A 22,266-nucleotide genomic window follows, 5' to 3' on the forward strand; every position below is an offset into this window, starting at 1 on the left:
CCCAGGGCATTGATGCAGGATTAGGCACTGAAATTCCACTGCCCTCTGAGGGAACAGGGGAGGTAACGCAGCCATGAGTGTGGTTGAGGTGGTGTGTGTGTGTGTGTGTTTGTGCGTGTGTGCGTGCATGAGTGTGTGTGTGTTGAGTGGTGGGCGGGGGGGTGTAAATGGGCATGTAGTTTTGACGGCTTGATTTGGCAGACGGTACTGTTGGAATAAAGTGGTTGAATTCCTGTTTTCCCCAGTGTAGAGACCTTTCCTGTTGTGTTTCTACTACAAACACGGCTGTGGTATTCTGGAAAACTAGTATGTGGGGGCGTGTGGGTATTACTGTTTTGATAAGCTGAGTAAAGGTTTTGTTGAGAAAGGTTTTCATTGTTTCATTGTGACACTTTCTTGAGTCAGATTTAGGTTCCATGCCCTGATTATGTACTCACAATATGGCCATGTTGTTGGAAACTAAACCAGCACTGTCTCACATCCTCTGTCGCACTGCGTCAGACCAAACCTGATCAGATCTCATATCTGTCTCACAGCTACCTGCATCTCATACTCTCTCTTAGTTTCACAATATGAGACAAATACTGTTGAGAAGATATTGCCCCTGGCCCTACTGTAGGTTTGTCCGTCACACAGACCTTAGTTGCCATTACTGTAACACCTAGAGACCTCTCTCTATCCGAGCTGTGGAAGGTCAGAGGGTTTAAAGCCTCTGACTGAACAGAGGAATGTGCAGAACGGATTCCTGCCGGTTCTGGCATCCCAGTCACGGATACTTTCTTCTCAGTTAAATATGAGAAAATTGGCTTTGAACAGTCACCTATTTACCCACCAAGCAGGTCTAGTCTAACTTATTGTTTATAGTGTGCATGGGGGTGTATTTAAGCATTAAGGCCTGAGGGGGTGTGGTATATGGCCAACGCAACGCGGAGTGCCTGGATACAGCCCTTAGCCGTGGTATATTGGTCATATACCACAAACCCCCGAGGTGCCTTATTGCTATTATAAACTGGTTACCAACGTAATTAGAGCAGTAAAAATGTATATTTTGTCATACCTGTGGTATTCCACGGCTTTCAGCATTCAGGGCTCGAACCACCCAGTTTATAATACATTTTTGATCCCGATTTTTGGTGTCTTTGAATGTGTTTATTGTGTAAATATTAGTTTTTTTATTCACCCCAAAATCTTCCTCTCTTCTGTTCCAGGGACACAGGTCAAAGATGGCAGCCTGCTCCAGGGTCGAAGGCAGCCATGTTAGTGAAGGTGAACAGCATTGGCAGGAACCAGTCCGTGGTGCCCGCTAGCACCCTGCACCTCCTCCACCACAACAACCTCAGCCCTGGAAACCCTGCTGTGTACCAGGTCCACTCCGACAGACCCAGCCCTGCAGGCAAGATGGCTGCCCCCGTGGACCCCAAGCAAGCTTTCCACCTGAAGAAGGGAGACAATGGTAACTTCTGCCTGGTGATGCCCTCCACTGGCAGCAAGGTCCACCAGACCCCCCAGAGGTCTCAGGCTGGCACCCCCAGGCCCTCCTCGCCCCAGTACGGTGCCACTCCACCCATCTATGATGAACCCCCCATGGATCCACCTATCTATGATGAACCCCCCATGGAGGTGGAGGGGGCCCACCTCCTGAACAGGCCCTCCACCAGCCTACAGAGGGTCCGCCAGCCCCAATCCCACCCCCAGAACCAACCCCAGCAGCAGCCCAAGCTTCTCCAATACCCAGCCTCTCACCTGAGCTCCAAACACAAGAGAAACCCCTCCGCCACAGATTACAGCCCCGCTGGACGGGAGTGCATCAAACACATGGTCAACGTGGACCCTGCCACCTGCAAACAGAGCCCCTTATCCCAGCCTGTCCAGACAGAGCAGGGCCCTGCCCCAGAGCCTGCCCTGCCCCCCTCTCCATCCCCCTCCCCAGCCCCAGGTGTGACCCAGCCCAGGCCCAAGGAGGTGAGTCTAGAGAAGAAGCAGTCGTGGCGTCTCCTGGAGGCCAGCGCGAGGAAGAACATGGAGGCCCGACACAGCCGACAGAACAGCCTGGCCTCCCAAGAGTACCCGGCACCGGCGGCCGTTACCTACCAGGACTCAGGCTACTCTACGGGGCCCTCGCCCAGCCTGAGGAGGAAGAACCGCAGGAGAGCCCTGGGCGGAGGGGCTGGGGGTGCAGGGCAGGGCCGGCCAGGCTCGGTGGGCAGCACTGGGGAGCTCAGTGCCCTGAATGAGAAGCTGATGGCAGAGATGCGAGCGGTGGTGAGTCGCTCAAACACCCTGCGTGGCAGCAAGGCCAGCCTGGACACAGAGATGTCTGAGGGGTCTGTACCACGGGCCCGTTCCCCCTTGAACTCCCTAAAGAAGCACGGGGGCCACAGCGCCTCTCGGGAGGACATCAGTGCCAGTAACCGCTCTCTGTATCGGGCCGGGAGCGGGAGTAACCACGGCGACGTACCCCTCTCGCCCCTGGCGTCAGACGGCATGGTGCGTCAGAAACGGACCTATGAGAAGGTGGACACTCTGGAGAAAAGCATCACCAGCCAGAACAGCCTGTCCTCCCCAGAGCCCCCCATGTCCCCCTCCCAGGTACGGTACAGCCCTCCTCTCAACACGGTGTACTGAAGGTGTTCGTGACTGTTGTACTTGTCTTATCTGTGTCTTAGCATTCAGACCTCTTTGTGTTTACACAGTAGAAGACAGAAGGGGCCTGTTCCTCTGGCGTGTGTGTAGCTGAGTGGGGATATGTTGACATGTTAGTGTATGTGCCTGGCGCCTGCTGAGTTCCAGGGCCTCTCCAGCCTGCTGTGTTGTGTATAGAACAGTGTGGTGACATATGTAAGGGCAGTCTGTGTGAGGCTGAAAGGGCAGTCTGTGTGAGGCTGAAAGGGCAGTCTGTGTGAGGCTGAAAGGGCAGTCTGTGTGAGGCTGAAAGGGCAGTCTGTGTGAGGCTGAAAGGGCAGTCTGTGTGAGGCTGAAAGGGTGGGTCTGCTCTGTGCTCTCTCTGTCTCATGTGACGGGGCGTGGCCTGATTAGCCTCGTTAGCTGCGTTACTGCAGGTCAGGTGGAATGTCTGCCCTCTATCGCTCTTTATTACTGCAGATAGATTGTGGCTTCCATCAATGTAATTGTCTACATCATGTCTAATCCCCCATATATTTTTTTGTAAATACTTACTGTATTTAAATATATTTTAATATTTTCCACTAACTCTACCACCCCTCCCCTAATTGGAGTAAACTAATGGACAACAACACTTAGGCTTCTGTTTCCAGTTTATACATACTACAGTTGAAGTCAGAAGTTTACATACACCTTAGCCAAATACATTTAAACTCAGTTTTTCACAATTCCTGACATTTAATCATAGTAAAAATTCCCTGTTTTAGGTCAGTTAGGATCACCACTTTATTTTAAGAATGTGAAATGTCAGAATAATATTATTATTATTTATTTCAGCTTTATTTCTTTCATCACATTCCCAGTGGGTCAGAAGTTTACATACACTCAATTAGTATTTGGTAGCATTGACTTTAAACTGTTTAACTTGGGTTGTTACGTCCATTGTCGGAATGAGACCAACAGAGTGGAAAGTGTACATCTTACTTTATTTTAGATGAACACCAAAAACAACAAAAGATAAACGACCGTATCGTTCTGCAGGCTATACAGTAACTGAACAAAAACAAGATCCCACAAACTCAGGTGGAAAACAGGCTGCCTAAGTATGATCCCCAATCAGAGACAACGATAGACAGCTGCTTCTGATTGGGAACCATATCCGGCCAGCAAAGAAATAGAAAATTGGAATGCCCACCCAAATCACACCCTGACCTAACCAAATAGAGAAATTAACAGGCTCTCTAAGGTCAGGGCGTGACATGGGTCAAATGTTTCAGGTAGCCTTCCACAATCTTCCCAAAATAAGTTGGGTGAATTTTGGCACATTCCTCCTGACAGTGCTGGTGTAATTGAGTCAGGTTTGTAGGCCTCCCTGCTCGCACACACTTTTTCAGTTCTGTCTGAGGTCAGGTCTTTGTGATGGCCACTCCAATACCTTGACTTTGCTGTCCTTAAGCCATTTTGCCACAACTTTGGAAGTATGCTTGGGGTCATTGTCCATTTGGAAGACCCCATTTTCCCAGCAGTGCTATTTGTAGAGTTATCTCAAGGTAAATGTTGCAATTGTCATCCATTCCTGAACCTGCAACCAAAAAGAAGCTACCAAACAAATGATCTAATGATTCTGTCTCTTTGCAGCAAAATCTGCAGAGCTGGGATGGTACTATCCTCCATATTTATAACATTCCATTGGTGGCAAAAATGTTGTATAATAATCTTAATTGAAAAATGTTGAGGTTTAAATCCAGCGTTGTTTTATGTATCAGTTCATAAACCATGTGCCATGGAATTGGTACATCGAAAATCTCTTTCCAACTATTTTGCAATCTATTTGGCACAGCTGTCCATTTTTTTTGTCCTTAAATGAAACTGATATCCTGTTTTTCTCACCCCATTCTTGAACATTGGGTGAGACGTTCTTACTAATCTGCTACAGAACCCGTTTGGATTTAAGTATGACTTTTGTATGACTGACGCCTTTAGTGGGAGGTCTAATGCTTCAATATTTAATCATTTCTGCCCTCTGAATTCATATTCATTATTTAAATAGGCCCGCTTGAAGTTCCAATTAAAGTTGACAATTTTTTTGCTTATATCATTTAGAATACAGGTCACTAGGTGTAGGGAGACCATAACAAAATAGGTAAACTGGGATGTGACTAAAGAGTTAATCAGGGTAAACTGGGACATGACTAAAGAGTTAATCAGGGTAAACTGGAACATGACTAAAGAGTTAATCAGGGTAAACTGGGACATGACTAAAGAGTTAATCAGGGTAAACTGGGACATGACTAAAGAGTTAATCAGGGTAAACTGAGACATGACTAAAGAGTTAATCAAGTGATTTTTCCACAAATAGAAAGCTGTAACTTTCTATTAAAATGTATTGTAGTGAGATAATTTCTCTCTTTTGGGATATGAATACCGAATATTTCCACTTCATGGTCAGACCATTTTATTAGTAAACTACATGGTACATGATAGATAGATAGATAGATAGATAGATAGATATATAGATAAACTATCTCTCTCTCTCTCTCTCTCTCGCCCCATCTCTCTCTCTCTCTCTCTCTCTCTCTCTCTCTCTATCTATCTTGCTCTCTCTCTCTCTATCTATCTTGCTCTCTCTCTCTATCTTGCTCTCTCTTTATCTATCTCACTCTCTCTATTTCTCTCTCTCTCTCTCTCTCTCTCATCTCTCTCTCTCCCCATCTCTCTCTCTCTCCCCCCATCTCTCTCTCTCTCTCTCTCTCTCTCTCTCTCTCTCTCTCTCTCCCCATCTCTCTCTCCCCCTCTCTCTCTCTCTACCTCCATCTCTTTCTCTCCCAATCTCCCTATCTCTCTCTCTCTCCCTCCATCTTTCTCTCTCCCAATCTCCCTATCTATCTCTCTCTCCCTCCATCTCTCTCTCTCCCAATCTCCCTATCTCTCTCCCCATCTCTCTCTCTCCCTATCTATCTCTCTCTCCCTCCATCTCTCTCTCTCCCAATCTCCCTATCTCTCTCTCTCTCCCCATCTCTCTCTCTCCCTATCTATCTCTCTCTCCCTCCATCTCTCTCTCTCCCATCTCCCTCTCTCTCTCTAACAAAATAAAGCTCTCCCCTTTGTCCTTGTCAGCGTTATATGCAGTTCTATGAAACAACACTTGTTCCATTTTCTTCCCATGTTGTGTTGGAGATGTGGCAGTGTGTAGGCGATTCTGAGGGAAGGCGTTGTGAGGCAGCAGTCATCTCTGTGTCTCCCTGTCGTCTTCTCTCTGGGATTCACCTCCCTCTTGCCTCAACCTTCAGGAGAAAATAATGGCCACTGTCGACATCCTGTCGCCCTAGGAACAATGCAGAAGAAAGCTGCTCGCTCTCAGTTTCCTGTTGCCAAAGTCTGTGTTCCATTCCAGGAAAAGGGCTTTGCATCGGAGCTCCTCAACTCACATTGTGGTTGTTTTTAATCACGTTGTATCTGTCTTTTCCTGTGAAGAAATTACTTCACGTTGATGGGGGATAGTAAATCAAAGAGAATTCTGACAATGACAAGTGAAGACGTTTAGCTGGTCCTCAGAACAAAAAAAGTTTATTTTAGGCTTAGGGGTTAGCTTTAGGGTTAGAATTCAGGTTAGGGGTTAGCTTTAGGGTTAGAATTCAGGTTAGGGGTTAGCTTTAGGGTTAGAATTCAGGTTAGGGGTTAGCTTTAGGGTTAGAATTCAGGTTAGGGGTTAGCTTTAGGGTTAGAATTCAGGTTAGGGGTTAGCTTTAGGGTTAGAATTCAGGTTAGGGGTTAGCTTTAGGGTTAGAATTCAGGTTAGGGGTTAGCTTTAGGGTTAGAATTCAGGTTAGGGGTTAGGTTTAGGGTTAGAATTCGGGTTAGGGGTTAGGTTTAGGGTTAGATTTCGGGTTAGGGGTTAAGTTTAGGGTTAGAATTCAGGTTAGGGGTTAGCTTTAGGGTTAGAATTCAGGTTAGGGGGTTAGCTTTAGAGTTAGAATTCGGGTTAGGGGTTAGGTTTAGGGTTAGAATTCGGGTTAGGGGTTAGGTTTAGGGTTAGATTTCGGGTTAGGGGTTAGGTTTAGAAGTTAGGGTTAGGGAAAATAGGATTTTCACAAGTACAGTAATGTGTGTGTGTGTGTGTGTGTGTGCGTGTGCATGCGCATGTGTGTGTGTGCAGGTCAGCTGTTGGTTCACCTGCACCAGCCCGCAATTACTAATAACCCATCCACATGCGACGACTATATGTGATGAAGTGAACATCTGAGGCCCATAGCTGACCCTATAACACTCTAATATAGAACATGCGTTTTAGACTACAGTTGGAGACAGTTGACATTTTTTGGGACGAGGGTGGAGGATTTTTCTGCCAGATTTAGATATGTTTCTGCTTGTAATTCCCTACATTTTGGTAGGCTATTTGTTAGTCAACTTGTCTATACTTATGCAGCTTCTCTTTTGTCATTATATGATGCCCTAGAAGACTGAATAAACCCTTGCTGAACAGAATAATGTCATAAATCGATAGAATGATGATGACATTGGTGAAGTTCTCTGTCATCGCTGCTTCTTCCGCGGAGCAAAGACGTTTAGGGAGTAAAATACAATAACTCAACCCCCCCAAAAAATATATATATCTATAGATTTTCTGTGAAAAATGTCCAAATGACATCAGTTTGATGGGTGTAAGGAAATAAAAAGAAGTGAAAACGACCATCATGTTTCTGAGAAGATTTCAGTTTGGCTTAGATGCATATTTTATGTGGTTGAAATACTATCAGTGTCATGTGTCCGTGTGCAGAGATGAGGACGGAGTCAGGTTACAGGACACAGAACTGAGTAAAATAACGCACTTTAACTCGAAAAAGAAACAACCATAAATTCCACGCAGGGAAAACACACCATAACACAAGCAGTCTAAGACTCAACAAGGAACAAACACGCACAAAACATATTGGGAACCAGAGGGTTAATTAGGGGAAATAATATTAACGTAATGGGAACCAGGTGTGTAAAATCAAGACAAAACAAAATAGAAAAAGAAACGTAGGTCGGTGGCGGCTAGAAAGCCGGTGACGACGACCGCCGAACGCCGCCCGAGCACGGAGAGGCACCAACTTCGGCGGTGGTGCCTCTCCTCTCCGTCGTTAGACATATAATTTTACAGCAAGAAATGCTTGATTCAGCAAGAGGTAACTTGAAGGCTATGTAAGATGGCTATAGACCTACAGTTTCTATATAACTCATCTGAACAGCAGACTACAGTTCCCTTGACGTGCCATAGGCCTATTTGAAGTCCCCATCGCCTCACAATCATCACACAATCATCACACAATCATCACACATACTGCTTTCATCCTATTCTACCACTTCACCACATCTTACCCAAACATTACAGTTCTGGCCCTCCCTTCTCTTTATTTTCAACTCTCCATTTCGCAGCTTTTCTCTTATTGAATTAAACTCTGACATTGTCCTTTTTACGCTACTGCTACTCTCTGTTCATCATATATGCATAGTCACTTTAACCATATCTAGTATCTACATGTACATACTACCTCAATAAGCCTGACTAACAGGTGTCTGTATATAGCCTCGCTACTCTTATTTTCAAATGTATTTTTACTGTTGTTTTATTTCTTTACTTACCTGTAAGTAAGCATTTCACTGTAAGGTGAAATGTTGTATTCGGCGCATGTGACAAATAAACTTTGATTTGATTTGATGTTAACGATTCTGTACGTTTCCATAAGCATGTGGAGATTGGCGTGTAGGCTATTTGGCGTAGAGTTAGGCCTTAAAGCTTAGGCTTGTGCACTAATGCCAGATAGCCTAAATACCTGAATGTAACCTATAGATAGAAATTGCACAAGAATGATACATTTATAATTTTTTTATACATTTATGGATTTTTGTTAAGGTATTGTTTTCTCTTTATTCAACACGCCCGACACCTACCCGCCCTTCATCCACACGATATTTAATGACCCTAATCCTGCCCTGCGGATATGACCGCAGGGGACTGTGGGTTATGAGCCAACCCACGCTTCGCAGTGTGCGTGTGTGTTTTGATTTGGGTTAGCCTAGTTCCTCAGTGTGCCTGGATACATAGGCAGAGAGATGTTTTTGTCAAAGGCTTTATCAACTCAAACCACATCCACCCCCATAACTTGTAGGCCCGCTCTTCTGCAGTGACTCTGAACAGCACAGCCTGTCTGTACAAACTAAAAAGAGAGCAAGGACTCACCCAGGCTGATTACACATTTGCGGCAGACAGGAAAAATAAAGGAGCTTTGATGGGGGTGGCTGAGCGCTCCGCTCCCCCACGCAAAGTGCCATCCATAAGGTGGCTTCGTCACCTCCACCAAGGGAACACTGCATGCCTGGAGAAGCTCTCCTGAAGAGGGAACGAGAGGAGAAGACAGAGAGAGTGACAGAGAGGCAGAGGAAAAGAGAGATACAGAGGTAGAGATTATTTTCTGCTCTCAGCATCTCTCAGGTGAGTCAGTGATAGACTTGCAGGGTCTCATGCCAGTGGAGTGCTTCAGAGGAGCAGGATCATGTTTGGCTGGGTCAGTGAGTCAGAGAGATGACGAGTGAGATGAGAAACAGTATGGGGACAGAAACACCGAACAGTGGGATCGTTACTGAACACGGCAGAAACTAGGTCACCCTGCAGAGTGGAAAGTGGTGAGTACCAAACAACGTACCCTGCCTGCATCCAACAGACTAGACCGGAGGACCATCACTGGTGTAAAATGTGTGTGTGTGTGTGTATGGCGAGATTGTATCATGCAGTTCAATGAAAAGAATGGCCACCAACCACCCAGGTAGAAGGAAGAGATGGGAAGAGTCTGTATACTCGATACGTTAAGATAGAGGAGATGACACAGAGAGTGGGAAAAAAAACACTGTTCTTCCATGTCTCAACAGATCTTATCCTGGCTGCAGTGTGTGTTGTGTTGCGCTGGGCTTGGGGACTGTGTATCTTTGCTTCAGAGCATTAATCAGAGCAGTACTGTTACTGTAGGCGGTGGGATGGAGGTTAACTGCCTCTGTCAGCAGTGTGTTGTTGGTGACTCATTCAAGCTGAGTATTTGAGACTTATTTTCCCACACTAGCGCTTAGCGGGGGTCATGCTAGCTCCAACCCCATTCATCCATCCGCGATCCCAGCTGGGTCACATCACTCGACAACTGGTGCATACTCTAAACTCTGCTCTGTTCAATAAAACGCACCCTTACTCAATTTTTCATTTCATTTTTTTTAACTCGATCTGGACGACCTTATTAGAATTGTTGGTTTCATTCCAGGACTATTTTTATTGCATAAAGGGGAAAAAGTTTCTGGCAGCAGAAATTAAGCCAATCCCTCGTTTTCGAGGGGAAGCGTTTATTTTTTTCTCAGACAATAAGCATTGGGGAGAAGGTCCAGGCAGTCCCACTCTCCACCAGGCTGGTTACTGGCTGGGAGGAACAGAGTAATTTGTGTGGATACAGCCCAGCCCAGCAACCACTACAAAGGCACCAGAGTCCTAGATTTATGGCTCATTGCTCTGGTTCACTGGGGATAATATCATGCCTAGAAATGGGATCACTTACATTCATGATTTACAATACTGTAGGCACTTCTAAGTTGTAGACTCGTCTTGTACACTTTTACTGCGTATGTATACTTATGTCTTGGTATAGTAAGTCTACAGCGAGGGGTTAAGTTACTGACTGTCAAAACTGAAAGTGATGGCCATCTTGAATCCTCCGATCTGAAAGGATTCTTGTCTTATGGGTGTGTGCATGTACAAAGTGCTCCGATGGGCTCCTATATGAAACTCCTACGTTATGCAGATGAACACACACTCATATAGAAGTAACAAACGCGTGTTTCACGGTTCATTGTCAGGTGTGTGGGAGAGTAACTTGGCAGAGGCAGCCTGTGCTGTACAGGGAGACTGGGAGCTGAGTGCTGTGTGCATGTCGGTTGCATTGGCTTTACTGAAATGTGGTTCAAGCCCACAGAAGCCATATCATTCACTGTAGTACATGGAGCCTGACTTAACCCCCATGGAAATTACTCTCCCGAAGGCCTCCAGCAAGAATGCCGGTCGGGAATGGAAGTACGAAGAGGGTCCTAAATAACCCGACATCAGTAATTAGAAGTATTGGTCTGTAATAGTGGTTATTTTGTACAAACACTAATGTAAAAACTAACACAGTTAACCAGGATTTATTTGAACACAATTTGTGGGAAATGTGGCGTTAAGACTGGGCGTCCTAATTTCTGGAGCTTTGGGAACCTGTCCAAACAAGTTAGGCCAAACTCTCTCTTGTCTGTGTAACTTGTGAGTGTTTTCCACTGTCCCTGGCTAGCTGTGCCTGGTTTGAAGGTGCCCCTGCTTGCCCTGACCCTAAATGTGCCTGAGGAGCAGTGTCTTACCCTGCTGTCTGCAACCTAGTCTGGGAGAGGACACTGTGATGGCCAGGACACTGCTGAGCCCCGTCACACCACACAGGACACCACACACACACACACACACACTGACCAGGAAGACTAGACACTGAGAGCCATCTGGAACAAACAGAGGCAGAGGAAATTAGAGTGAGAGGTAGTGGACTAAATGAGGAAGATGAATTACATGAGAGATGGAAAGAGAGAGGAAGAAGGGATTGATGGATCTCAAAGCACTATGAATACCTGTGACAGGCAGCAGATGCAGCCGTTTGAGTGAAAGGGAATGGATTGTTGGGAAATAAAGAGGGGGAGGAGAGAGAGAGAGAGAGAGAGGTTAAGGCCAATGTTGCGTGGCCAAAGCCAGAAAGTCTTAATCTTGTGTCCCCTCCGAGGACTGATGGTTTGGCACCCAGTAATTCCCTCAGGCCTCCCTCGCGCTTAATTACCCAGCTAACAAGCCTTGCACAACCCCCTTTTTTTATCTTCATCTGAGCCTGTTTAACCAGCCACTTTGATATGGTTACATCATTTGTGACTGGTACCTCCATGGCCGTGTTTTATACTGTGCGATGAATACAAATGATGTGGGTTTGAAGAAAGGCTTTGTTGGCGTTAGCGGGTCGTAGAGGAGCTCCAGACCTGCTGAGGGGGTTAGGGTTGGCAAGCTTTGGACCTGGGCTATGGAAAACTACACCAGTTATACTGCTGACCGACAGCCCACATGGTTCATATCACCATTCTGTATAGTTTACTGCACCGCTGAAAACATTCTCATGCTGCTTTTGTTTTTAATACGACCACATTATGAAGGCCGTACTACATGGGGACGTATGTCTGTTAGGGCCGGTCTGTAAAATGGGGGTAACCATCCCTAGACCCTACCCACACAGCTCTGCCAGAACGTTAATGAAACCCCTGGTATCTGTTTAACAGATCTGCCCGACTTCTGCTATAGTGTGGTATTACATTGTAAATATGACATCATAGGAAGAATGTGAATGTAAAGCCCATATGTCAAGGTTATTGTTGGTTATTACAGTTTGTTCTTCTTTGGGCCGTGTAATTGAGTCTGACGAAGACTTTGGTGACACATTAGTGTTGGTTCAGAGGAAGACTCCGTATTGTTATGATTGGGTTTGAATGAACTGGATGTTCCAGAGTGGGAGAACCATGGTAGCCATCGGGGATTTGACATGATTCATTGCATAAAGTGGACAAATTGATATCATATTATTAGATTGGTGAAAGTAGTTTAATAAAGGCCCAGTGGCAGTGGGAGTGTTTTGACTTGAGGGAAGGGAAGCAGACACGAGAAGGATACAGTGAGTGGGGGATGGATGTTATGTTACCGTATGTGTTTTGATGCGATTTTCATATTGGGTCACCTATTTCTGGAGTGGGATCTGTGTGAGTGATTCCAGGTTCTACTCTGAGGGGGAATGAGTAAACGGATCCTACAGTACGCACGCACGCACACACACACACACACACACACACACACACACACACACACACACACACACACACACACACACACACACACACACCATAATGCACATGCTCTACAAACCTTTGCAGCATCAGACACATACCATCAACAAACAGTAATTCACATAGGATTCCAGCTGTAGCGTTTGTCTATGCCTTGAATCTTCCTCTCCTTCCCTCTCTCCCTCTGTTTTCTTCTCCAGGCAGGAACACTGGAATCCAAGGCCCAGTCCGAGTCCTCATCACACGGGGGAGGTAATGGTCACGGGGGCACCCGGGGTTCCCCCCATAGAGTTATCGTGACTGGAGACAGAGGAGAATGTGGGGGAGGTGGAAAAGGAGGTATGGGTTACCAGTACCCTTACACCACCCTCTGCAAACCTCCTCCAGACGCCAACATGGTGGATTGGGCCAGTAAGAACCTGAACCAACACACTCAGGGCCTGTTCCGCCGCCGCGTCTCCATCTCCAACATGCTCTCCTGGAACAGGGGCTCCATTAAGAAGCCCATGCTGATCACCAGTGACCGCACAGTCAAGAAGGAGGCCTGTGAGATGTTCAAACTGGTCCAGGCCTACATGGGGGACCGTCCAGCCCGGCTGGAGCGCCGTCACGCTGCCCTGCTGGTGGTCACTAAGTGCTGGGGCATGCAGGGCCTGAGGGACGAGTTGTACGTCCAGCTGGTCAGACAGACCACTGACAACCTGAACCTGAGAAGCCTGGAGGCCGGCTGGGAACTCATGGCCATCAGCCTGGCCTTCTTCTCCCCCTCACCCAAGTTCAGACGCTACCTGGAGGGGTACATTCAGAGACATCTGGAGCCCTCCAACGACAAGAAGAGTGAGTGGCAACACCGCTTCTATTGATAAAATGTTTTTTTTCTGTTTATATAAATCTATGAATGTTTTTCTGTGTTTACCATTGGTTGTGGGTTGGTGAAGGTTGATGTTTCCTGTGGCTGCGGATTTTTGGGTGTTTTGGGGGTAAATACGATTTGTTTGATTAGACTAGAATGCATCCAGAGGTGTGTTTGTGTTTCCGGTATTCTCGTGTGGTCAAAAACAGCCAGTTGATATTGGTTTTCCAGCTATTATTATCTGGGATTCAGGCCAGATCAAACAGGATGCAGCACTGGAAAAGTGAGAGAAGAAAAAAAAAAGGAGGGGGAGTAAGGTCAAAGTTGAGAGAGCCCAGCACAAAACACCGTCATCTGTTTTTCAGATCTACACACGGAGAAGAGTTATTGCGATAAATCTTTAATCAAATAACGTTTTGACTTTCCGCCGTGTTTGCCACTTACAGTCATGCAGCACATTATGGAACAACAGGACATGAAGAACAAGAAGAATTCAAAGTCCCGGAAGAAGAGGAAGCAGAACAATGAGGAGGAAGAAGAGGAGGGTGAGTTTCACTACGGCAACACTTGTTCATTCATACAGGAGAAAAATTGAGAGGGAGGATTAAACCCACAGTGTCACCCTCTTAGAACTGACACACTCACAGGAGAGATTAACTAGCTCTTTTTCTATATGAGATTGATCGTTGAAGGTATTGCACACATTTGCATCACCACAACGCTTTTTAAATGAGAGTAGCAGAACCACACAAAGGAGCCTTGAGATCCAAGCGCCAGGGTGTCCTGTTTCCCTCTGTGCTGTATCTCTGTTGCCCAGCTGAGCTGGCTAGCACACGCTGCCAGTCGTCCTCCCTGGCCCTGTCTCCTCCTAACCCTCTGGCCTAAAGAACAGTAGTGACGCTGTCTTGGCCATGGCTGAGGATGGCTTTCTTTAGAGCGAGAGGAGACACCACCTACCTATAGGAAATATCCTCACACATACAGTTGAAGTCGGAAATTTACATACACTTAGGTTGGAGTCATTAAAACTATTTAGTCATGTCCCAGTTTACCCTGATTAACTCTTTAGTCATATCCCAGTTTACCTATTTTGTTATGGTCTCCGTACACCTAGTGACCTGTATTCTAAATGATATAAGCAAAAAAAACTTTCATTGGAACTTCAAGCGGGCCTATTTATATAATGAATATGAATTCAGAGGGCAGAAATTATTAAATATTGAAGCATTAGACCTCCCACTAAAGGCGTCAGTCATACAAAAGTCATACTTAAATCCAAACGGGTTCTGTAGCAGATTAGTAAGAACGTCTCACCCAAAGTTCAAGAATGGGGTGAGAAAAACAGGATATCAGTTTCATTTAAGGACAAAAAAATGGACAGCTGTGCCAAATAGATTGCAAAATAGTTGTAAGAGATTTTCGATGTACCAATTCCATGGCACATGGTTTATGAACTGATACATAAAACAACGCTGGATTTAAACCTCAACATTTTTCAATTAAGATTATTATACAACATTTTTGCCACCAATGGAATGTTATAAATATGGAGGATAGTACCATCCCAGCTCTGCAGATTTTGCTGCAAAGAGACAGAATCATTAGATCATTTGTTTGGTAGCTTCTTTTTGGTTGCAGGTTCAGGAATGGATGACAATTGCAACATTTACCTTGAGATAACTCTACAAATAGCACTGCTGGGTGATTTAAAAAATCATAGTCAATCGGTCAATATTATAATAATACTCTTAGCAAAAATGTGTATGTTTAATTTACAATCTGTAGAAACTATGAGAATAGAACGGTTCAGAACTTTTGAGAAACATCACAGTTGAAAAATTGTGTGGTCTTCAGAGATAGATGGGAGGGGTTGAGGGTAGTTGAACGGGGTTGAGGGTAGCTGAACGGGGTTGAGGGTAGCTGAACGGGGTTGAGGGTAGCTGAACGATGGGACTAAAAACAAACAAAAGAGAACTATTGTAAAATACATTGTGTCCATAAAATGTATATACAGTTGAAGTCGGAAGTTTACACACACTTAGGTTGGAGTCATTAAAACTCGTTTTTCAACCACTCCACAATTTTATTGTTAACAAACTATAGTTTTTACAAGTCGGTTAGGACATCTACTTTGTGCACGACACAAGTAGTTTTTTCAAGAATTGTTTACAGATTTCACTAATAATTCACTGTATCACAATTCCAGTGGGTCAGAAGTTTACATACACTAAGTTGACTGTGCCTTGAAACAGCTTGGAAAATTCCAGAAAATGATGTCATGGATTTCAAAGCTTCTGATAGGCTAATTGACATCATTTGAGTCAATTGGAGGTGTACCTGTGGATGTATTTCAAGGCCTACCTTCAAACTCAGTGCCTCTTTGCTTGACATCATGGGAAAATCAAAAGAAATCAGCCAAGACCTCCGGAATTCCACAAGTATGTACCCTTGGGAGCAATTTCCAAACACCTGAAGGTACCACATTCATCTGTACAAACCATAGTATGCAAGTATTAACACCATGGGACCATGCAGCCGTCATACTGCTCAGGAAGGAGACTTGTTCTGTCTCCTAGAGATGAATGTACTTTGGTGTGAAGATGCTGGAGGTAAAACGAGTCCTATATCGACATCACCTGAAAGGCCGCTCAGCAAGGAAGAAGCCACTGCTCCAAAACCATCATAAGAAAGCCAGACTACGGTTTGCAACTGCACATGGGGACAAAGATCATACTTTTTGGAGAAATGTCCTCTGGTCTGATGAAACAAAAATAGAAGTTTGGCCATAATGACCATCGTTATGTTTGGAGGAAAAAGGTAGAGGCTTGCAAGCCAAAGTACACCATCCAAACTGTGAAGCACTGGGGTGGCAGCATCATGTTGTGGGGGTGCTTTGCTGCAGGAGGGACTGGTGCACTTCACAAAATTGATGGCAACATGAGGTAGGAAAATTACGTGGATATATTGAGGCAACATCTCAAGACATCAGTCAGGAAGTTGAAGCTTGGTCGCAAATGGGTCTTCCATTTGATCCCAAGCATACTTCCAAAGTTGTGGCAAAATGGCTTAAGGACAACAAAGTCAAGGTATTGGAGTGGCCATCACAAAGACCTGACCTCAATCCTATAGAACATTTTTGGGAAGAACTGAAAAAGCATGTGCGAGCAAGGAGGCCTACAAACCTGACTCAGTTACACCAGCTGTGTCAGGAGGAATGGGCCAAAATTCACCCAACTTATTGTGGGAAGCTTGTGGAAGGCTACCCGAAATGTTTGACCCAAGTTCAACAATTTAAAGGCAATGCTCCCAAATACTAATTGAGTGTATGTAAACTTCAAACCCAATGGGAATGTGATGAAAGAAATAAAAGCTGAAATAAATCATTCGCTCTACTATTATTCTAACATTTCACATTATTAAAATAAATTGGTGATCCTAACTGACGTAAAACAGGGAATTTTTACTAGGATTAAATGTCAGGAATTGTGAACAACTGAGTTTAAATGTATTTGGCTAAGGTGTATGTAAACTTCTGACTTCAACTGTAGCAGAAGTATAAGTAAACAGTAGCTGTTTGTTATAAAGAAGCTGTTGGGTGAGTGTGCTTCCTGCTACAGACCACAGCTACTTTCATTATGCCCGTGTAATTGTTCTACAGCTAGCAGCACTCTCGGCATAGTCAATCAGTGACGTACTCTGACTCACCCCAGCTCTCTGTGTGTCATGACATTCCTGTTGATGTTGTTTGATTCTGAGGATTCATTTGACCAATCAGATGGCTCCTCACAGCTGTGTCCCAGCATACGGGCCCCTCTCATGATGCAGCGTTCTGCCCCGAGGCCAAACGCACCGCGTCTTCCACACCAAGACCCAGCCTCAGACACCAGACCACATCACACAGTTATACCAGCTGTACTAGTACTGTGACAGAGAGAGTCGACGCACTGCACTACATCATCAACGAGACTATAGCGCATGGGAGAGGTGAAGAGAATTGAGATGGTTGTTGACTCACTCCCCGCACTGCAGTAGAAACCAGTTAGTCATACTCCACATCCGCTCTGGAGTGTTGGCATCGAGGACAGAGGACCTACTGTCTGTGGGAGACTGTTTGTTTGTACTGGAGGGTTGGGTGATCCATACTCTTTTACAGATATGGGGCACTGGACAAATTATCCAGCTTCCTGTGATCCAGAACCCAGTCTACAACAGAGGCCCCATGATATGGGCTCAAGTCCAGGTAGAGATGAAGGGGGGAGGGGTTTGATGGGGAATGTCGTAGGGATGTCCTGACGGGAGGGAGGTGGCGTCTTTATGGGCTTCACCAGCTGCCTCTCCGGGCCCAGGCTGCTGAGTGGGCATTGTTCTGGGCAGCAGTTTGGACAAAAGAAGAGAAGGCGTAGAAGGTTTGTTTAGGTAGTGCCCGACTTCTCTGTGGCACGTTTAAGAGCGTGTGGCTGACAATGGCTGGGGAGGCCTGTGCAGCCAGGCATTGTGGTGGCAGCAGTGGGCTGTCCTGGGAAAGAAGCTCCCAGTGAAGGGGGAGAGTGGGCTATAGGAGTGGGGTGGTTGGGGCCTCTTCTCCTCTCTGTGGAGGATTAAAGGTTGGCACCACCACTTATTTGTATGCAAATACTCTCTTTACGTTTTCTCTATCGTTTTTTCTCTGGCCGTGGCTGTCCCTGTTTAGCATTGGACACTAAGCTGAGGCTCAGGCCACAGGCACAAACAGGCTGCTAGTGGAGAGGAATGAAGAGACCGTTGCTCTTTTCTGTCACCTGCTTTATAGATACCCCCCATCCCCCACGTCTATTTCTCCCTTTGTCATTTATGCATGCATGCATACATACAGATCCATCCATCTCTCTCTCTTTCTTTCTTTCTCTCTTTCTCTCTCTCTCTTTCTCTCTCTCTATTTCTCTCTCTTTCTCTCTCTCTATCTCTCTCTTTCTTTCTCTCTCTCTTTCTCTCTCTCTATCTCTCTCTTTCTTTCTCTCTCTCTTTCTCTCTCTAACTCTCTCTTTCTTTCTTTCTCTCTTTCTCTCTCTCTCTTTCTCTTTCTTTCTCTCTTTCTTTCTCTCTCTCTCTCTTTCTCTCTCTCTATCTCTCTCTTTCTTTCTCTCTCTATCTCTCTCTTTCTTTCTTTCTCTCTTTCTCTCTCTCTCTTTCTTTCTCTCTTTCTCTCTCTCTCTTTCTCTTTCTTTCTCTCTTTCTTTCTCTCTCTCCTTCTCTCTCTCTCTCTCTCTTTCCTTGTGGTATTATACAGGTATAACACCCACCAGGAAGTGTTTATTTTTATTTAATATTGTCTAGGCAAATCAGTTAAGAACAAATTATTATTTTACAATGACAACCTACCCAGGCCAAACCCTCCCTTAACCCGGACAGCGCTGGGCCAATTGTGCACCACCCTATGGTACTCCCGATCACGTCCTGTTGTGATACAGCCCGGGATCAAACCAGGGTCTGTAGTGATGCCTCTAACACTGAGATGTAGTGCCTTAGACCGCTGTGCCACTCGGGAGCCCTTGTAAAATCAACACAGGCCACTCTCTTTTAGAACTATGGGTCTTAACAGTGGTGTTCATACCAGCTAGCCCTCTATGCTGCCTGGGCTATGTGCCTCAGTAATATCACCTGGCATAGAGGGGAAATCAGTCCACCGCTCCCACATGCTTGTCATTCCAACACTAACACAAAACAGGAGAAGGACGGAATGATCAGGAAGAAGGAGAATGGATGAGTAGTATGCCACAGCAACAATCAGAGGAGAGGATAATACATTCAAGATTGGGAGGGGCAGAGGAGATGATTGAGGACAAAAACTGGTTGAATCAATGTTGGTTCCACACCATTTCAAGAAAAACATTCAGTGTGATGATGTTGAATCAATGTGGAAAATTGATTGGGCTTGCAAGTCATCATCAACGTAAGGGAACTCTTTTTTTCCACACAACATTTTACCAGAATCACAGCTGTGTATTTACAGTAAAAATGAATAAATCATTTCTCCATGAGGACCCTATGATATCTTTGCACCCTTCTCTCTCTGTTGTTTCATGAAGCAGTAAAGTTGGGTTGTGATTTTAAGGGTACATTTTTGTTGTTGTTGATTTCACGCTGAATTCACGTTAGCTGACAACTCAACCAAATGTCAATCAAAACTAAACATGGAACTGGCGTCTGTACCCAGTGGGAAGTGAATAAAAGAGGATGAGAGGAGAAGAGAATACGAGGGATCTAATGAAAATACTGTAGGGAAGAAAGAAAGGACCTGGGGTTGTAGCAGCAGTCCCAGCAGCAGTCCTGAGCCAGAGCGATGTGTGTGTGCTGCAGTCCAGCAGCAGTCCTGAGCCAGAGCGATGTGTGTGTCCTGCAGTCCCAGCAGCAGTCCTGAGCCAGAGCGATGTGTGTGTGCTGCAGTCCTGCAGCAGTCCTGAGCCAGAGCGATGTGTGTGTGCTGCAGTCCAGCAGCAGTCCTGAGCCAGAGCGATGTGTGTGTCCTGCAGTCTAGCAGCAGCAGTCCTGAGCCAGAGCGATGTGTGTGTGCTGCAGTCCCAGCAGCAGTCCTGAGCCAGAGCGATGTGTGTGTGCTGCAGTCCAAGCAGCAGTCCTGAGCCAGAGCGATGTGTGTGTGCTGCAGTCCCAGCAGCAGTCCTGAGCCAGAGCGATGTGTGTGTCCTGCAGTCCAGCAGCAGTCCTGAGCCAGAGCGATGTGTGTGTGCTGCAGTCCAGCAGCAGTCCTGAGCCAGATCGATGTGTGTGTCCTGCAGTCCTGAGCCAGAGCGATGTGTGTGTGCTGCAGTCCAGCAGCAGTCCTGAGCCAGAGCGATGTGTGTGTCCTGCAGTCCCAGCAGCAGTCCTGAGCCAGAGCGATGTGTGTGTCCTGCAGTCCTGCAGCACAGAGTCAGAGATCAGAGACGGGGCCTTGTGAAATGACTGCCCTGCCTCTTAAACATGTGTTTTTACAGCCAGATGAAAGAGAACTTCTCTTGAAACAACTCGTATACAACTTTCCCCTTCTCCGTTTCTGTTACAAAGCACTACGCCCACTATGTTTGAACATGTTGACGACACTGTAAACACGTCTAGAAGAGGAGAAGTGAAAGGGTTTGTTCTGGACTGAGGTCATCAGGTTTGTCCTGTGTGACCCGTCACCTCTCTGACTATCCCTGTTGAGGCCTGCTTGGCCATGTGGCCTCACAGCTGTGCTCTGAGGTGAATGACCCAGTAGTTTGAATTCTGGTGTCTACTCTTCTAAAACGATGCAGTGCTATAGTAACAGTAGGGCCTGTTCGGGCTGATGAAGGTTCCTCCTTGGTCATAGTATTCCTCTTTCTCCCCCTCTCCTAGTCTCAGCCTCCTCCTTTCCTTATTTCCTCATTCCTCACTTATTTTCTCCTTTGTGCCCCAGTATCTCTACTTGCACATTCATCTTCTGCACATCTACCATTCCAGTGTTTAATTGCTATATTGTAATTACTTCGCCACCATGGCCTATTTATTTCCTTACCTCCCTTATCTTATCTCATTTGCACACATTGTATATAGACTTTTTCTACTGTGTTATTGATTGTATGTTTTGTTTATTCCATGTGTAACTCTGTGTTGTTGTATGTGTCAAACTGCTTTGCTTTATCTTGGCCAGGTCACAGTTGTAAATGAGAACTTGTTCTCAACTGGCCTACCTGGTTAAATAAAGGTGAAATAATAATGAATCAATCATTTCTCCATGAGGACCCTATGATATCTTTGCACCCTTCTCTCTCTGTTGTTTCATGAAGCAGTAAAGTTGGGTTGTGATTTTAATTACTTTTCCTCTGCATTGAAATCCATCTCATTTCCGTCTTGGGTGAGAATTAAGTCCTCCCTCTCCCACCATGTCAGTTCTGTGTGATTCATTCGATTTATGACAGAAGACAATAATCACAAAACCTTTTTTAAAGCGTCAAGATCTCGTAGTCCCTCAAAACACAACTCATCTACCCTCGGCCAAAACCGCGGCGGCTGTTTTGTTGCTGAGGACATGCTTTCACCTGTTTGCTGGGTCATGTGGATCTGGGTCATGTGGATCTTTCACTACCAGCGTCTGTAGCCAAGATGCATTTTGGTTCTCACAGTTAGAACAAAATGTGTAGGCCAATGCCTCAGTCGCTCATTCTATGTAGCCTTAATATTGTTATATGGGCCTGATATACAATAGTAGTATTTACAGTAAAAAATAGAAGCAATTGGGGAACAAGTAAACATGCAGTTTCCGTAATGATAGTAGCAATAGTGCATCAGTAACAGTAGTAGTAATAACTGTGATAGTAATACTTTGCAATTGTAATAGTTCAGCGGTCAGTGTTTGACGTCTCAGTGGCTTTAACCTTGAAGCACAGCTGTTCCCTACAGCTCTATATGCTGGGTTATATTACTCCATGCTGGCTGGGCACGATTCTCATGGAATATACAGAGCTGATATCCAAAATGCCCTGCGGTGGACAGATTTGGTTTTAATGATTCATTGGTAACAAGATCTGTCGGTGATACGGCCTCAACACTGAGGATGTTGACATGCAGGCAGATAGAAAACAGCAACGGATTGTGTTACCGCCTCAGGATTGGTCAGTAATGATGTCTGTCATCTCCCCTCTCTCCAGGCCTGCCAATCAGCACTTATGCCAAGTACTGCTATCGCAAGCTGCAGAAGGTCGCCGTCACTGGGGTCAAAAAGGTAGGAAGGTCATCCTAAAGCACTATTAAAAGGTCCAGGGAGGGGGTGTCAGACAAGGACAGAGGGGGTTGCTCCATCTCTCACTGCTGGTCTGGATGGAGGTTTCATTTCCAGATTTTCTGCTGCAGTTCTATACTCTAATGATCTGAAGGGATAT

The 22,266-nt window shown here is 45.6% G+C and overlaps 1 protein-coding gene across 3 annotated transcripts in view; it reads left to right on the forward strand.

Moving 5' to 3' along the window:
• The window catches only part of LOC139416506 (Rho GTPase activating protein 46b), a 92,348-nt gene that overhangs the window by 61,824 nt on the left and 8,258 nt on the right, over positions 1-22,266 (forward strand). For all 3 annotated transcript variants that reach the window (XM_071165187.1, XM_071165188.1, XM_071165189.1), the window contains 4 exons: positions 1,209-2,589; positions 12,738-13,374; positions 13,837-13,935; positions 22,036-22,109. In XM_071165187.1, coding sequence (XP_071021288.1) covers positions 1,209-2,589; positions 12,738-13,374; positions 13,837-13,935; positions 22,036-22,109 — 2,191 coding nt within the window. The remainder of the gene's footprint in view (positions 1-1,208; positions 2,590-12,737; positions 13,375-13,836; positions 13,936-22,035; positions 22,110-22,266) is intronic.

Source organism: Oncorhynchus clarkii, chromosome 9, assembly GCF_045791955.1.
Source record: "Oncorhynchus clarkii lewisi isolate Uvic-CL-2024 chromosome 9, UVic_Ocla_1.0, whole genome shotgun sequence".
NCBI lineage: Eukaryota > Metazoa > Chordata > Actinopteri > Salmoniformes > Salmonidae > Oncorhynchus > Oncorhynchus clarkii.